The 18,710-nt window shown below is 42.1% G+C and overlaps 1 protein-coding gene across 1 annotated transcript; it reads right to left on the bottom strand.

Annotated features, from left to right (window-relative positions):
• Positions 1-132: 132 nt before the first annotated feature.
• LOC124276373 lies at positions 133-18,004 on the bottom strand. Its single transcript, XM_046712020.1, has 6 exons — positions 17,392-18,004; positions 2,004-2,328; positions 1,748-1,780; positions 1,045-1,151; positions 792-866; positions 133-268 (listed from the first exon to the last, which is right to left on the bottom strand). Exons 1-5 carry the CDS (start codon positions 17,422-17,424, stop codon positions 843-845), a joined length of 522 nt encoding a protein of 173 aa, XP_046567976.1. The 5' UTR covers positions 17,425-18,004; the 3' UTR covers positions 133-268; positions 792-842.
• Positions 18,005-18,710: the final 706 nt, after the last annotated feature.

The following is an 18,710-nucleotide window of genomic DNA, read 5'->3' as shown; positions in this document are numbered from 1 at the left end:
GGAAGACTGAACTGTTGATGATGATGGAGTATTGGTGGTTGATGCTGTGGAAGCAGGTTTAAGAGGACAGAGTACAGCAGACGATGTTTCGCTCGATGTCGTAAGTAAAACCCCACATTCTCTTTTTGAGTCGACGTTTAAAGTTCCGATTTTTCCATCTTTCGATTGCTCAATGATAAACTGCGCCAAGAGGTCACTGAACAGTTCTCCTAAGCTGGATGCTGCTTGTGGCACTACTATCTCGTAGATAAAGATTAAACTGCCGTTTCTGGAAAGATAGTATTGGAAATTTACATGTCGATTATCTCAACATAACATCACATTACATCATTACATGTCGATTATCTCAAATATTGGTCAATATCAGTTTAAATATTGGTCATTGAGTCATTAATCTTTTAACTTATGGTTAATCAGTGATGGAACACAAAGGCGGCATGATATTTGACAATGTCCGCCTTGTCTGGTCTGATGTATCGTGTGATATGTAGAGTGCTGAAAGACATTCTGTGCAGTATCACAACCAGTCAAAACTTGCATGATGTTCATATTGACAATCACCATGGCCTTCAAGAGACAGGGGCGATGGGGTAGCCTAGTGGCTAAAGCGTTCGCTCGTCACACCGAAGACTCGGGTTCGATTCCCCACATGGGCACAATGTGTGAAGCCCATTTCTGGTGTCCCCCGCCGTGATATTGCTGGAATATTGCTAAAAACGGCGTAAAACCATACTCACTCACTCACTCATTCAAGAGACAGGACAAGCAGTCTTATTTGCTGTTGATATTACCTTATCTCCAGTACTTTACAGGAAGGGTCCTTGTCCTTCAACGGGGAGCTGTCAGCAACTAATGTCTCCTTTCATCTGTAAGAAGAACGCGTCATTGTTACATGGTCCATTACTGTGATCTATCAAGCTAACATTGGTGCGTCTTCAGTATGTAAGATAGCTTACTCTTTAAATAAGATATTCGTTCACTTTTTCTACACGTCACAATTTGATAATTATTATATTGCTTGTCGGTTTGATTAATTCATCATACCTGGTTGCAGAATTCTGTGGCTTCCGCCTTAAACCGAGGACTTGAGGGATCGGCGAGTTCAGACGTGTACGTCTTATCCGTCACTCGGAGACTGGACTGTAGGCGTGCTGGCAACAAGAGATCAGGATTAGAACTTGGGGATACCTCAGGGTCACACAATCAGCTATCTCAGTTCATTGTTATATCATACAGCTAGATAGTTGTGCTGCCATAGGGCCCTGTTTAGGCCTTCAGCTTTCTAATGTTTGGTGTAAGAGGCGACTGAATTAGGTGTAAGTGTGCTAGGTGTAAGAGGCGACTGAATTAGGTCATCCTCTGCCACGGCGACCATAACGCCAATCACAGGTCAGCCTAGCCCGGGTCATGCAAACCACTGTGATAAAACAGACATACGTTCACTGACTTGACCAGTGTTATGAACACCTTTATCTCTTACCTGTACTGCAGTCAAGAATATATCAGGTTGTACTCGGTGCATGTAGACTTGGTGAGTTTTATTCATTGTGTACAAGCGTCAATTTTGGCTTGGTTTTCTAGTCGATTCGGAACACAAAGCTTCATTACTTCCTGATCATTATTTACAGTTTGTATATTTATATAACCTCTGAATTTTCGTATACATTTTCAGCGAGAAGGGGGAGGATGGGAGGGGGGATGAGTGTTTCTTTCTTTCTTAATTTTTCTTAGTAGCTAATGTACTTACCTACTGGAGTTGGTTCGGATGGCTTCTGGGTAACTGAAACGTTCATCACAAATGGAGTTATATAGTATTTTCTTAGATAAAAAACATTGTTAACGTCGATCGAAATATAAGGATTTTTTATGAACGTTTGCAAAAGTATGGATTACATTAACTTTCTATTGGGAAGTTAGAGAGTACTTGACAACTGCTTTTGATATAAATCTGTATTTTCTGTGCATTACAACATCGTTACAGGTGACTGTCGATGTACACTCACGGATGACGGACACAATGATGGAGCTGACGATGATACCGACGAGGAGAAAAAGGAGGACAACGAAAGCGCAGACTTTCCGGTTGGATCTCCTGTTCGCTGAGTCGTCACTGGAGGTGTCGGTTGTGCTGGCACCATCCTTTTTAGAGTGATACGTCGGCACAGGCATCACGACGTCACCATTCCGAGGGGTGTAGTAGAACCTGTAGGCACCTTGAAGTTCCTGGTAGTCCACATCGTTATCGTATGCCAGCATAGGGTTGAAGTACTTGTCCTCCTTTGCGTTGAGGTCCTCAGAGCTTGAATTGAGGTTCGACAGATGTGGCCACTGAAAATCATAGAGTGAACGATTATGTTTAAAGTGCAGTTGTATCGCGAGGTTATACGGAGACAGTAAGGCAGATGTTAGACGTGTACCAATTTAGTGACCCACGAGCCAAATATGGCGCCTGAAATCAAGTCAAGGTGATCCAGGCATAAAGAAACAAGCTGTTGCGTCTTAAACTACTAGGACAACTCTCTTCCCCTGTAGATTTTGTCTGTAAGACGTGTAATGTGGATTACATCCTATTTGATGCCTTTACTGGGAGGTTGGCAAGCACTATGGGACTTGGTACCCACAGAGCGAGGGGTTGTGTGACAGAAGACTGAGGCAGCAATGGTTTCAAAGTTACAGCGGTGCTGGAACCAAGAAAAATGTAATGCGTTTCACACCATGCGATGTTAATGTAAAAGGAATGATGAAAGATCTAGACGTCTAGCAAGAACAGGAGCGTGGTGCTGATAAACCAACTATTTGGATTCGAACCCAACAAGAAACAGTTTGTCAAATTTGTAACATGACTGATTGTACTGAAGATCACGTCCATTTACTGCTCACGCTGTGTAAGATGGCCATGCTGCAGGCTGAAGTTGACCTCAGATGGCCATGTTGCAGACTGACCTCAGATGGCCATGTTGCAGACTGACCTCAGATGGCCATGCTGCAGGCCGAAGCTGACCTCAGATGCCCTGACTGAAGGCTAATGTCAGTGTTGGTTCCCGTGGTGTAGGCTATAGCTTGTATTACTTGGCCCCAATCGTAGGCTGTGGTCTATGTCAGGTATGTCGTTGTTGTTGTAATAAACGCGCAATAAATGGCAGTGTTATTAATGTCTGCGTCTAAATATACCACACGTATTTTCGGACAGGTGTTTCCTTGTCCAAGACAAGATTTATTCTAACACTGTAAGGTACCTGAAATACCTGACCGATGACGCCTGTACGTGAGTCGTTTGTCACCAGGTAATACACATAAGTGACAGTTTGTCTCCGATGTGGGTAATATTGTCGGCGTTGGAATGTCAGGGCGCGGTGCTGTGTGGCAAGTTGAGGACAGGAATGTCACCACCATCAAACTGATATTGAGGAACTAACTTTGGACTACGGGATTGTTGATGTACGAAGGTGTCTACTTCTTCAAAACCGGACACAACAAATTGTGACGAACAACGCCTCCCACTGTCTTTTCGGATGTGCAGTTCCGGTTAGGAACCAGGTCAGCTACCCGAAGGAAACCATGCCACGGAGATAGTATCAAGTTGTGCCTGGCAAGTAGGGTGTGGCCATGGCACTGGATAAAGGCAGACGAGCATAAACTATTTTATGTCTAAGTGACATTTGGAAGATGGTCATGAAAAAAAACACTCTATGAGCAATCATATGCAAACAAGAGTTGTTCTATATCAACACAGAAAAGTATAACTTGTTTGAGTGGCATTTTTAGAAGTTGAGACGTACAATATGGAACAAGTTTTTATGGATAACAACTTCTTTATTTCGTGAGTGCGACGTTTCGATACAGATTCTTGTACCTCCACTTCATGTATCACTCTTGCTTGACAACGGTACAAGAATCTGTATCGCACTCACGAAATAAAGAAGTTGTTATCCATAAAAACTTGTTCCATACAGAAAAGTATGTCTCATCGGACACACCGACATTGAAACGCTTCCCTGTAGACTGAAATGTAGTCCCGGAAATAAAGTTATCGTATTTGAGAATATATATTTGAAAATCAAATAAAGTCCAAAAGGGGCCAACACCATTCTTAATTTCACAGCTGAGGTGATCTAGATATGTCAAAATATTCAACGAGTCAGTTGGACCCATTTTGTTCTCTGGAGTCTCTAGAGGGATTAACCTCCTTGGTTCATATACCTATCAATACATGTCAATTATCTGTGACGTCCGTATAGTCGTGAAGATTAACCGCCTTGGTTCATATACCTGTCAATACATGTCGATTATCTGTGACGTCCGTATAGTCAGCCACAGCTGAGGCGATCTAGATATGTCAAAATATTCAACAAGTCAGTTGGACCCATTTTGTTCTCTGGAGTCTCTAGAGGGATTAACCTCCTTGGTTCATATACCTGTCAATACATGTCAATTATCTCTGACGTCCGTATAGACGTGAAGATTAACCTCCTTGGTTCATATACCTGTCAATACATGTCAATTATCTGTGACGTCCGTATAGTCGTGAAGATTAACCTCCTTGGTTCATATACCTGTCAATACATGTCAATTATCTGTGACGTCCGTATGTCGTGAAGATCCGGGTTAGAATTGATCTTCAGCAACCCATGGTTTTGGTAAGAGTCAACTAACGGGATTGGGTGGTCAAATGGTTGACAAATGTCATTGTATCCCAATTGCGTAGATCGATGTTCATGCTGTTGATCACTGGATTGTCTGTTCCGGACTCCATAATCTACTGACCGCGGCCATATAGCTGGAATAATGCTGAATGCGGCGTTGAACGACAACCAACGAAGACCGACATATTTAATGTTTAACTGTTAAAATACCGACATCACTTCACTAAGTCATTATCTCAACGCACAGTGAGACATCTGCCATTGCCTCCAGCAAAACCCATAGAAACCCCACAACCCCCACGGTCTATGTTTCAGTCCTCTGCTGTGTATTGTTCCAATTGACGTTTTAAGTTGTAAACAAAGTTTATGACGTTGTTCTATTACAAAGGAAACGTTAAAGTGGATGGTATTTAATGGGCTTCATATATGTGTTGTGTTCTTCCCATTGTGCTGTTTCTGTCACCGACTTGCACGGTGAATGTTGTTTGACAAGATTCTGTCGACGTAACAAACCGTATCAAGCTGTTATCTCTCTAAGATTGAATATTGTCGTTTGGGCAACAATATTCACCGTGCGAGTACAATTGACGATTGTACAAATACTGCATAGAAAAGATGTCCCGGATACGCATTATGTGAATCTCTTTTTTTAAATTTCTAAAAGTCTTATTATCTGAGCGCTGCCTTCGCAAAGTTAGATATGGGAGGTAATATATCACGATCTTACTAGAACATACATCAACAGAATATGTTCAACTACAAAGAAAACTTGTAATAAAATCAGTTGCATCAGAGAATATTAAGGTATAGTTTCCCATACTACCTAGGGTGAAACCGGAGACAGGAAATGCAAACGTGAGAACGGAAGAAATTGGGAGAACCATCCGCATCATGTAATTTATTGTGATATGGCAACAGTCTAGTCCCAAACAAATCGGAGATGAACCAGGAGCGTTGCTACCATTATAAGAAAAAGCCCGGGCCTACACGTGGTTGTTGCTGAAAAAGTTGGACAAGCATCTAAACATAAGGCTTTGCAACCTATCGGGCTTACACGAAAAAATTGGCTTGCTACGCGCCTGTGAATAAACCGTACCGCCGAAGTTGTCCCGAAAATCATCTGAGATTAAATATGTTCATAGTTTTATGTTTTAGACTCACCTTAACTAAATATACCTAGTGGGGTGGTAGTCGTGTTCCGTCAAACAACGCTGGACGAGTCTGCCGGGAGGTTCCGGGGCTGTACAACAAAACTGGCACACACACACCATCAAATTGTCGATGTCGCTTCGCTTACACGGCTGTTGTACGCCAACGCCGACGATAAAAAATTATAAAAAATGTGTTTATTTAAGCCTGACGGTGTCATCTCCTGACACATGGCAGACTGGAGGCAAGACATATAGAAGGTGATGGGTGAGCTGAGAGTAACTGTCCTCTTCCTTTCATCTTCGTAAACTTGTCATCAATCTAAGACTATAGATATTCCTGGTGACGGGGGGTGACATTTATGGGGATAACCCCCACCCCATCTACCTCCCCGCGCGTGTGTGTTGATCGTCTCTGCTGCCACAAGACACGATGTCATCAGCGACAGCACGATGACATATCTTGGACAAGGTCACTGCGTTCGAATGATTATATTAAATTACACGCTGAGTTGTGAGGTTTATGTTGTAGTCCTATCGAGGGGGTACGTTTCAGCACTCTCACTTAGTTTCCTATTTGATTCTAGTATTCCTGGTTCTATTGTTTCACACATTATTTCAATTACGGATCACTAACATATGTCAGCACGTTTGCCCTGACACGGTGTCAGTTCCTAAAGTGTACTCTGTTTACAGAATACCGTGACCAGTTTGTAGTCCCGGTATCCCAGTTTGTGATTAAACCATCGACCACTCCCTTTGTGTACGAGCGTAGATATATGTGATATATGTATAGCATTACTGATAATGTGAGTGTGGATTACCGTACGACCTAAGCTGGATCTTGCCACCTCGTACACCGTCACGCCCATGGGTTTATGTGAAGGGCGTTCCCTCATCTCATGTGACAAATCGTGTCCCATGGGCGTGAGTCGCCTCACTGGACAGGGCTGACCGAGTCTGGTGAGCACTGGCAACGACTGGATACATGTGTCAGAGACTCACTGGACAGTACTGACCGAGTCTGGTGACCACTGGCAACGACTTGATACATATGTCAGAGACTCACTGGACAGTACTGACCGAGTCTGGTGACCATTGGCAACGACTGGACACATATGTCAGAGACTCACTGGACAGGGCTGACCGAGTCTGGTGACCACTGGCAACGACTGCATACAGGTGTCAGAGACGATAAATGGGTGTGGCTGACTTTATTGACATCTGTCAAACTTCCCATTTGGATAGGCTATTGATAGACCGCCGTCATGTGGCTGGAATATTGTTGTGAGCAGCGTGGAACAACAAACAAACAAACGTGTGTGGTGGTGATGTTTACCAGCTAAATATAACATTAAGAAGTAAAATGACGGTAATTTGATATTCATCCATTGTCCACAATACATCTTCGTCATGTACCTTCTATTCCCGCACTACACTGAAGTTAATATTCCTCTGTAGACAACTAAGTATCTGGAACATCAATCAATCACCTGTATGTCAGACAGACATCTTGACGCACCGAACATAGCATGCTGATCCCCAAATACTGGCTTCAGAAAGGCAGACGCTGTAATTGATTCATTGGTCTATTTTTAGACGGGAAACATCTCTTTAGATATAAAGTGAGTAAACGGTAACTTCGGTGTTGCAGTTTTGATATTGCAGTACAGAAGAGACTGCTTTCAGTGTTTTTGGGATCACATGACTTACAGATTACAGAAAGACAGAACGATTACAGATGATGTGGCAAAGTTATAAAAACACAGATAAATTGCAAAATTTCTGTTATTTCTACAGTTGTGGTATTTACTTGTCTATATATGACTATGGTTTATAGATTTGTCTTTTAGAAGTATGGTAATGATTGCTCTTCTGTTCTTATTGTTACAATCAGTTCCTTTAAAATGTAGACATACTAAATGTGTGCCACACAAAACTCTGCATATAACGTCACTGAATGTCAGCATCAATGTCTGTCATTGCAAACCATCACCGCTTCACATCTCATTACATGCGAAATATTTAGAAATTATAACAATTGCCTTTCCTACTCAAAATTAAAGATTATTAATTGGAAGAAAACAATTGGAACGTTTGTCGTTAATGTCGTTAAAGGAGTGGGAAGTTTCATTTGGAGCAAAATGCTAGGCGTGTTCACAAACTAACCCCTGATACTCGGCCCAAGATTTGACATTCGGCTCTATAGTCCAGCATAGGGGAAGGCACACATGGAATAATACATTCTGCAAATCAATTCTGTAGTTTCACTAGTTTATGTGACTATTTATTATATTATACAATATGCTATGGGAATGGGATGTAGCTACGTAAGGACAGTCAGTGAGTAAGTTAGGCCATAGCAAGTTGTTATCTCGTCCAGCAAACGTCCTGAGTTGGGACCTACAAATGACATGGTTGCCCATGAAATGAAAATCATATGTAAAGTGGCCAAGGCCTTATTTGGATTGAGGAAAATTTGTTTTTATTCATACACAGGTAGACGTTTAGCCTTTAGGCAAGGGCAATGAATTCCACCGTTTTTACTTTAATAGTACACTTTTCCAATTATCATTGTTGGTGGAATGTGTTTTTGTTGTTTCATGACAGTTCATTAAAATTTGATTCACTCACTCCTTACAGTAATGATTTATGTGTGAGGAAAACCGAATGTAATTCAAGGAGCATGTCTCTTTAATCCCCAACAGTGTTCGTACAATGGATGTCAGACATATCTGTACACTCCTAGTTTGTGTAGCCTGTCTCCCCGTGGGACCGAGCTTGGCTGAAATATGGCCTCATGGAGTCAAGCACCTGTGAACCTTCACCTTTGACACTGTGACTCACGGTAGAAGATTTCTGTTGTTGGTTTTTGTCGTCGGAACGGTTTTTGAAATTCTTTACATATGACGTCACGTAGCTCATCCGTTTGGAAAACATTCATTATGTTGAGCGATAATCCCGTTATGCAACACTGCATCATTTGTCCTTGCAGCAGACATGACGACTTTAGCCTATACTGGAGAAGGAAGTGAGTGAGTTTACTTTTACGCCGCTTTTAGCAATATTCCAGCAATATGACGGCGTGGGACACCAGAGATGGGCTTCACACATCGTACCCATGTGGGAAATCGAACCCGAGTGTTCGTCGTGATGAGCAAACGCTTTAACCATTAGGCTATCCTGCCTCCCCTGAAGCAAGGAAATGAAAAATAATTAATTGGACTGAGCGTGCCAAACCCTTCTAGTTTAAAGTAATCACGGTACCAAACTGACAGAAAATATAATTTGACTGGGACGTTTTTATAGTATGCATGACCATATGTGCTTATAAGCTTCGAACCAAATTTCGTTTTGTCACTTTTTCCGGAAACACAAAAATATATGAGTCAAAAAAGACAAATTGGTATACGCGTTATTTCATTGCATCCAGCGTACTGAACATTGGCATCCGGGATGCCACTGTAGAGTTCTGAGCATCTGGCATAAGGTGTCCGCGAAAGGCGCAAGTGGAGACATTCTTTATTAAAAGTCTGCATGTTCCAGAAGGAAGTGCATGCAAAGCTACGAGTCCTCGTTTAGGTCCAACCCAAATATGATGTTGCCGAGGGTCGTACTTGGGCCGAAGTCGTGATTGAAAAGAGGTATAGCATTACCTCCTACATGGTTGAAACATAAGCACCTGCGTACTGTAGGTTTATCGTCCAGCCACTTTTCCCTCCCCAGCGTTTCATTAATGCCCTGAACGCTAATCTATAGTCTATGCTCTGGTGCACAGTTAGTCAACAGTCTGCACATGCCACATTAGGGCGTGAGCTTTCAAAGGGGGGCTTGATGCCCCAGCCGATGTGTCCGTGATGCTCTTCAATACCTAATGTACAACCACATGTGTATTGTATAGACGTGTTCTATGCATCAGGTCACATCGTGTGACGCTATGTACATAGACACTGTTCACTCTCTGATTGTACCAAGTTACCTTTATTCACAGGTGCGTTCTATACTGACCAAACTTCCTGGTTGGCTTTTGTGTGAAGCCCATTTCTCGTGTTCCCGTCGTGATGTTGCTGGGAGATTGCTAAACGCGGCGTAAAAAACACAATCACTCCTGGCTGGCTTTTAACCATCGACAATACGCATTTATAAGTAAACAGAAAGTCTTGTTTGAGTAAAATCTCTATTCAGTAACCCAGACTATGCAAAGCTATGTTAAAAGCTAGTCACTAACTTATCAAACACTGCTGTTGTGATGGATATCAAACTCTTTGTTTTAGGATATATTTTAAACACTGGACTTTTTTAGCGGATGAATTAAAACACCGGGTGTCGAGACTTTTGGCTTAAGCCACCATGAGTCTCTGGTAGGATATGAAACAGGCCTTCAAACGTCGCGTTTGCGGGATGCGATCTGAAACAACAGGTGTCTGGTACAGTTTACCCCGTGCACATGGGAATGTCGTAACACACTATCGGCAAATGCCTGCAACAAATGACGATTTTATGTGCGTTTCAAGTGTATGTGCTTATGTAAGGCATGTGACTAGATGGTGTCCCATACCTGGAACTGATGAGGTCATTGCTCCACATCGTCCACTAACCTATAATATTATTAGCTTCCCTCTTTGCCCTATATATCTACTGAACTGCAACTAGCAATGGAGCAAAGGCTGAATAGTACGCCATTGAAATAAACGTTAACAGAGCGGGAAGTACATGCCATGACCTAGAGTTACACTTAGTCTCTGAACTTTGATAGATACAAACAATTTCTTTTAAATTGGAAAGGATCCCCTGAAGAGTTTGACCTGGGGAAAGCAAGACTTGATTCATTTACAGCTTTAGCATTGCAGAGAGTTTCAGACAGAAGGGAAAATAATGTGGTTCAGGGACTAACTATGACTAGATGTCCTGATGTTTCCTTACTTTGGGCGTTTATTTCAACTGAAGAAGCATGTTTAAAACATATGCTCCTTGTATATTGCCGCATGAACAGTACGGTTTCCAGGTACATGTATACCATGATGGGAATGTCGGATATTTCCAGGCACAAACTCAAAATTTGATACCTCAGGAAATGTTTAATCACAGAATATTTCTAATACATTACTTCAATAGGAATAGATGGTGAAATACCTCATGGATTAGAGTAATCAGGTAATAATTTTCAGTGGCGTAGGAACAGGGGGGGCTTGAGGGGTTTAGCCCCCCCCCACTTTTTTCAAGACGAAACCAAATCTACGTTACCATAACTACAATTTCATTTTGAGTTTCAATACTTTTGATAAATTAGCCTCTCCCCCCCACCCCAACCACACACACACACACACACACTCTGAAACCGTTCTTACGCCCCTGATTTTAAATACCTGCCAAAGACTTCAAGTTACAAAATCGGGTCATTCAAAAGTTATATTTATGGACAAAGGACTGTCAAACAGAGATAGTAATACTCATCATCATCATCATCATTATACCGCTGGACCAGAATGAAGGCGTCTTCAATAGCATCATTTACTGTGCAGCGTCGTGTCCCTTGAGCGCCATAAGTCACTCACTCATTCTACTGGCGCGGGCTAACTTTGTTGTCCACCTTACCGTGGTGGAAATATCCCGACATTACTGTCTAGTTGAGGGTATAAGACGGTCACTGCTGGACATTCCCTCACTGGACCACAAGAGGGTGGTTAGACACCACGAAATCTTCATCTAACGTCTGTTTGCTCCATAGAACTATGTGACTGAGAGACATCGATAACAGATAATAGTTAACCGCTTCAGAAAAGTTCTGAAACCGATGTTACATAGCCTAACACATAATTGCCACATCTGCCTCTAATAAAAGGGCCAAACAAGTCGTAAATAGGTATTTAATACTCAGGTTGTAATACTGTAATGACAGTGCTGCCCCGCATATCTCGTCGACAGGGGTCCAAACGCACTGCAGGCGTAACTCGTCGCCCCAGGGAAGGAACATAACTCATTCACCTCCTTGATCTAATGCTATTGGGAACTGGTCTTATAGCTGCATTTAATTGTAATTAAATAAAATGGATGTGTCTATGTGCAATTTAATTAAAGACACGTACAATTACTGGAAGTTTCGACTTGTGTGTTGTTGCATATGTAGGCATGATCTATTCCGGAATGGACATTAACACAATCCTTTTATCTCACAGTGTTAACACCGGCGTCCATGAAAATATGAAAAACCACAAATATGAAAAGAATCATACTGCAAGGGAGTGATACCACCGTGTATTCAATATCAATGATGCAATGTCCAAAGTATGACACCGGGTGTTTTGAAACCGAATAATTAGATAACTGTGCGATAGAGACAATTTTCAACGAACTGTTAAATTTCATAATATAAAGTGAGACACTAGATCGTATATACTTTTCTGTGTGGAAGACAACCTTTCCAGAATCCTTAAAGGACATCGCATTTTATAGATCTTATCTGCAGTAAAACGACCATCATTTGGTTGATGAGAAAACAATGAAATATTGCCCTGGCGGTATAGCTATGGGCGGAAGAGAGTGGCAGGAGCAGGCACTTCAGTATCGGTCAAACCGGTCGAGCGGGAGTGAAGCTTGACCAGTCCGTGACCCTTTAAGGTACTATCTCTGCCATCAACGACGCCGTTAAAATTTGCTGAGTGTATTTATTGCACATTTTAACTCCCTTCAATCTGGGCATTGGTGCAGAAACTTGAAACGGGGTATATTTGAAACAGGAATACAATAAAAATACGATGAAAACAGTGATGAAGAACGTGAACTTTTCTGGAACGATCAGATGTTATACAATATACACAGAAAATGTTTATCCGGACAATATATACTCTCCAAAAAAGAAACGCATATAGGAATTTCAACTGTATGTTTATGTTTAGTTTGAAACATCTTGTAGGCTTTATCCGTCTTTGGCACCAACTTGAGGAAAATCAGTTTGAGTGTCACATAGAGACGTGTGGTGGCGCTAAAGTCAATACCCCGTGTGACCACCGTGGGCATCCAGAACTGCACGGCATCGCCTCGGCATCGAACGAATAAGTCTCAGAATCTCGTGTTGCCCAATCGCAGCCCACTCTGCCTGTCGTGCCTGTGCGAGTTGCTGAGGTGTCTGGGGCTGAGGGCTACGGCGTCGCACCTGTCTGTCCAGGGCATCCCACAGATGTTCGACCGGGTTTAAGTCCGGTGATCTTGAGGGCCAGGGGAGCATATTGATGTTGTTTTTCTGGGGGAAGTCTCTAGTGTGACGTGCTATGTGGGGCCTGACATTGTTCTGTTGAAACAACTCCCTCTGGCGATCAATGATTGGAAGGAGGTGTGGGCATAGGATTTCGTCACAGTACCGTTGAGCTGTCAGCTTGCCAAATCACTTCTCCTACGGCAGGTGATCAACCTTTTATACCCATCATTGAGACTATCTGATCCCCAACTTTCACGTGCATTGCATGTGAATTGTACATTCTGTGACACTACACGCCGAAATTGAAAATCATGCTGTTAAATACGGGTATTTTACGGATGGTGCGTTTTGTTGTGATGCTTCAAAACATAAACACCATAGGACTTTTGTAAAATGAATCACGTTTTAATTCATTGCTACATGAAATTGTTATTTTCACGATGCGTTTCTTTTTTGGGAGAGTATACAAAGAATGTCTTTGCCTATACAATATACACATAAGATGTTTATCCAGACATTTTACAATAAAGATATCTGTCTATACAATATGCAAAGGAGGTGTTTAGAACGGAAAATTTGACAACAGATCACACTGTTCGACAGGTATTCTTTTTATGAATGTATAACTATGTAAGTCAGTTTTCATCTGCGAGATTGCAAGTAGCATCTCATCCGGTACCCGCAGCTAAAGATGATTGAAAACATATCTTGAAGTTGTAAAATATTCACACACATGACTGAAATAACTCAAAGAAGCAAACTAATTATCTATGGGTACGCAATATGTAGGTGGAATGGCCTCAGGGATGCTTTGTGAGAAACAAAGCTGCCCCTGGCGATGTCCACTTCACTGAATGTATATAGAATGTAAACTTCTCATAAAAAGATAAAAGCGCTTTTCACTGTCAAAATCCCATTTGAAATGTCTCGGGTCTTGGCTTTGTAAATCCTCGGTTTAACCACGGATTTGTTGAAGCGATATTCCGACGGGCGACACGAGAAGCTGTTTGTTGAAGGTAGTGTACACGGGGCCATGTGATACATTTTCTCTGTAATTCAGGGAGAGTGTATGAGACGAAATATGGTTTCAACAGGGGTCCAGGATTGTTGCACGTGTATGAATGTAGGGGTATGTGGGTGTTTGCATTTGTCTGATTCTAGAACTAATATGATTGGGCACTGAGATACTATATTACATTTCATCAGGGATACCCCAGTCGGATACAGTATTCAGATAGCGAATACTAAACGACCTTCCGCGTGATGCCAATTTAATTAAACGAGTTAATGATTTGGTATCAAACGAGCGAAAGCGAAATATTGCCGTAAATATATTGCACTGCAGTATATCTTCCACGGGCAAGTAATAAACTGTTTTATCCTCTCACCCACTCCGAGTGCTGGCAGGCAGGGCAACAAGTACCAGGATTTAATGTGTCATGGTAAATTCGAACAGCCCAGCATCCCTGCTCACTGCAGACGTTGTATCCACTGGGCCACGGTGGTGGTTCATTCAAGCAGAGCGCTTGGTGTGATGTTGTTCTTACATGGATACAAATCTGAATATATATGCATAGCGATTATACACTTACTTCTGATTGGACCCGTGACGATCCGGGTTAGAATTGGTCTTCAGCAACCCATGCTTGTCGTAAGAAGCGACTAATGGGATCGGGTGGTCAGGCTCGCTGACGTGGTTGACACATGTCATCGGTTCCCAATTGCGCAGATCGATGCTCATGCTGTTGATCACTGGATTGTTTGGTCCCAGACTCGATTATTTGGAAACCGCCTCCATATAGCTGGAATATTGCTGAGTGCGGTGTTAAGCAACAAACCAACCACCCAACCAACTTCTCATTGGTCCTTCCTGGATTCGAGAGGTGAACTAGTTTTGACATCCATAAACACGTGCAATAAACACATACAATAAACTCACACACGTGGCACTAAACGCCCTTCTCAATCTGATATGCTCGGTGTAAATATAATGTAAGTGTAACCAGTGTAGGCTGCATGAGAAAGAGACTCGCCGCGTCTCAATATATGAAGCAAGACAAATATAGACTGCAACAAACCATGAGTGTATACCTTCGTTTGCCACAACCAACCATGAGTATATCGTTCGTTTGTTCACCTCCAACACTGAGTGTATACCTTCGTTTGCACACAACCAATACCACATTCCTTTAACGCTTTCCCAGACACGTATATGTCTGCATATCACTAATCTGCATATCTCATATATTTCGCAGTCCTCAGCAACACCTTTAGGGGAGGGACACGGATTCCAGAGTCATCCTCACCAATCAGAGGATAAAACTGAGAGACACGTCCACTTGCCGCCGTGCTAGCCCCGCCCCACATCACACAACAACATAGCTAGACTAGAATAGGTCTAACACCTAGCGGTGCGAGTCCCCGCACGCCCGAACACTGTAGAGATACCGACAATTAAAACCGAATGCAGATATTCAGAACTAACACAAACCGAATCCAAACTGATAATGGGTTAAACCAGCTTAATTGTTGTCTGTCCGCATGGGAATGCTTAAATTTAGGTCCATTTTAAAGAGAGATGCCATGAATAAGCCACAATGAACGTCTCTGCACACATCTGACACCATCCCGTAAAATATCATTAAAAACTAGTGTAAATGGCAGAATAGGTCACCTCTATGACCTGACCCCTAAACCGGCTGATACCAACAGCACTAGCTCACCCTCGGGCCGAGACATACAGCACCAGGATCTGTGTGTAATATCCAGTTACAACAAATACAGAATCACGTATCAATAACATAGATCTCGCGCATTACATAACGCTCCACTTTGACGCATTGTCCGCCTAGGGGTAGAGCTAATAAACTTGAGTCTGCGTTTGCCACAAAGCAGGAGATTGATCGGTCTCTGAATATTTGTCAATAGTGACATGAACGAACTCAATATCTGTGTTTGATTATGTCGTGTCAAGTCAGATTGTCCTGCGCTCGCCATCTCCAGTTTAATATCATAGTCATGCTCCTGGTTCATATCCGTATGGTGAGAACAGAAACGTACATTTATTAATTAAAAACATATATCACATATTTGAATAGCGCACTGTCAAATTATACATGTTTGAATGTGCTGGGGTCATGATCGATCTAGCTTTTGATTGAAATGGCACTATCAGGTATCAAATATATAGCAACAAGTTTTAGTCATCCTAAACTTTCCCTAAGATATGAGCCTTTTATCAATCGGGTATTCATCGAAATGAACCCACTGATATCACACACGTCACAGGTATAATAAATTGTTCTCGTTACGAGAAACGCCTGTGTATGAGACTTTAAAGCGTCATCTGTGTACATGTCTGGGGATTAATATAGCCGAGCCGTGGTAGAAACTGTAACGGCAACATACAGCAAGGCCGTGCAATATTTGATGTACAACGACAAACACATTCATGAGGTTTCTGTGCTATTGAAGTCTATTAAATCCAAGCCGTTACTTTGTTCCCGTCTTATCGTTTAGCCGACAGCAGTCAATGTTTCAATACCAAATTAAACGCCATTGTGTGTTTACAGAATCTGCTCTGCTAAGAAAACTGGTCTACAAGTATGGAATGTGGGGATTATGACATAATACATTGAACATGGAACAAGTTCAGGTTGATGCCTGGAGGGGGTGAGCGGCTGTCTAGAGAGCCACGCCTCGAGGGGGTGATGTTTTACATGAGGTACACACGTCATGTCATTCACAACACTGGCAACGTGATTAAAATAGCATTCTGTGATGAATGAGAGACAGTTTGTTCTGAGAAGAATATCTGGTTTCTTCATTCACCACGCAAAAGGCAACTAAACATAATACATTTCACATCATATATCGTGTGAAACTGTGTCATTAACTAACAGAGTGTACGACATGCCACAGTGGAACAACGCATACCAAGCGTGATACAAACATGATGCTGACATAAAAATAAAGGTTAATATAGGTAGAACAACTATTCCATGACAATTTCTATAGGCGCAAAAACGTATATTCAACCAGAGTCAGTATAGTATTAAATATACCTTGGCAGGGTATCAGATTTGTAAAATACATATCAGATTTATCAATGGTACAAGATAAAATGCAATCCGAAATTCACAGAAAAACTAAACGGTTCCTTTCAAACAAATATTGTGAAAGGAAATGTATGAATAACCGCAGGAAAATAAGTTTAACTCAGCAGAACGGAACATAGAGACGCCCTGTCGTGTTGGTAAACTTAACATAACGGTAATACTCGTCTAGTGAACATCACCGGTACTTACTGGTTCTTCGTTAACATAGGCCAAGGGTGCCCGGTACCGGCGGTAATAGTAGGTCCACATGGTCAGCTGGGGACAGCAGACTGTCTCTAGTGACTTACCTTGTCGTGGAAGCGGGATCTCCAAGCAGTCATATTTTGTCTCGTTGACGAGTATGTCACTGCTGTCAGCTCTGGACTTGTAACGGTCGCCTCTCCTCTTCACCTGTCTTCGCTGAGACACACCTTTCCCTGATGACAAGGACCCTAACTAGTGTCAGTCTTTAAATACAATGTATCTAAATAGATTTTTGCTTTCTGTAATATTCCGGTTATAAAAGTAAGAGAAAACTGTAGAACTGGCACATCCACCTTCCGAGATTCCGTAAAACAAACGTTGCTTGAATAAATCCGAGGAAGACAATACGGGTGGGCTACGCTCACAGATTCTACAACCAGAGTGACGTGAGTTGGTTGGAAATCGAAAAGTTGTACCCAGGATTCTGATTGGGGTATTTATACTGGTTATAAATAGACGCTGCGGAACGGGTAGTTTGACGGGTCAGTTACGCAAGCAGTCACGTGATGTGGTGGTTGTTCTTTTCCCTGAGTCGGTCCCCTACTGATGCATTCACACTCGAGTGATTTACTTGAATGTCATTGACTTTAGACATACGGGGAGTTTCGTCCAAGGGAAAGGGACATGTGTGGATAAGATCGGATGACTGTTCGTTGGGTGATTTATCTGTTACTAGAAGAACATGTGTACAGCAGAGAAACAATCAGAGAAGGCGCGGCCGTGTACGTCATAACACCACTATAGGTTTACGCAATTATACTGAGTTTACGGATATCCTTTCCACGCGCATGTTGTGATCGTCCTAATCTGTCACGAAGATAGGTTTGCTCGTTTGTTATGGGTCATCTCAACTGCGTCTTTCTGAGTCATTGTGAAGTAGCCATTTCAGGTTAAACATTACTTATATTAAATATACATCATACATACGTTATTTATCATATATATTCTACCTGTGAGTAGCTGACGTCATCTTTTCTTGTGACGAGTTTAATTAATTACATCCAGTGAAAAGAAGACAATTTAGTAGAGACAAATCATTATCTATCAATTGAGAGTTGTGTCGCAAAAGTGATTAATCTTGTTCTAATTTTGTTCAACACAATCTGAATCATTTTGCAAGCTTTCAGCGATAGGCGTTTCCCAGAGACACTTGTATTGTATGCTGATTACAGATAACAGTACGGTACAGCCTGTACAAGGGAGGTGTTTCTGTAGGTACTGTGTTACCCTATTGTGTCGGGACGGTATAACGTGACCCTGCTGTCATCTGAAGCGAAGCGTCGCACTAATACAGAAAAAAGAAGCTGCCATCCATGAAATAAAAACATAATGCCTTTGCTGTTGCTTGAGTCATACAAGGCCA

The sequence above is a fragment of the Haliotis rubra genome, unplaced genomic scaffold (genome assembly GCF_003918875.1).
Source record: "Haliotis rubra isolate DU_JTF1 unplaced genomic scaffold, ASM391887v1 Scf2082, whole genome shotgun sequence".
In the NCBI taxonomy this organism is placed as follows: Eukaryota; Metazoa; Mollusca; class Gastropoda; order Lepetellida; family Haliotidae; genus Haliotis; species Haliotis rubra.
Note: the sequence above shows the minus strand (reverse complement) of the source record. Positions and strands in the feature narration are given on the sequence as shown.

What these genes read in the sequence shown, in the direction of transcription:
- LOC124276373 (XM_046712020.1), bottom strand. Translation starts at nt 17,424, where the DNA reads ATGACTGCTTGGAGATCCCGCTTCCACGACAAG. An exon ending in GATCCCGCTTCCACGACAAG is followed by an intron (nt 2,329 to 17,391) that starts GTAAGTCACTAG and finishes TATGATTTTCAG; the next exon opens with TGGCCACATCTGTCGAACCT. An exon ending in ATCCGAACCAACTCCAGTAG is followed by an intron (nt 1,152 to 1,747) that starts GTAAGTACATTA and finishes TCTTGTTGCCAG; the next exon opens with CACGCCTACAGTCCAGTCTC.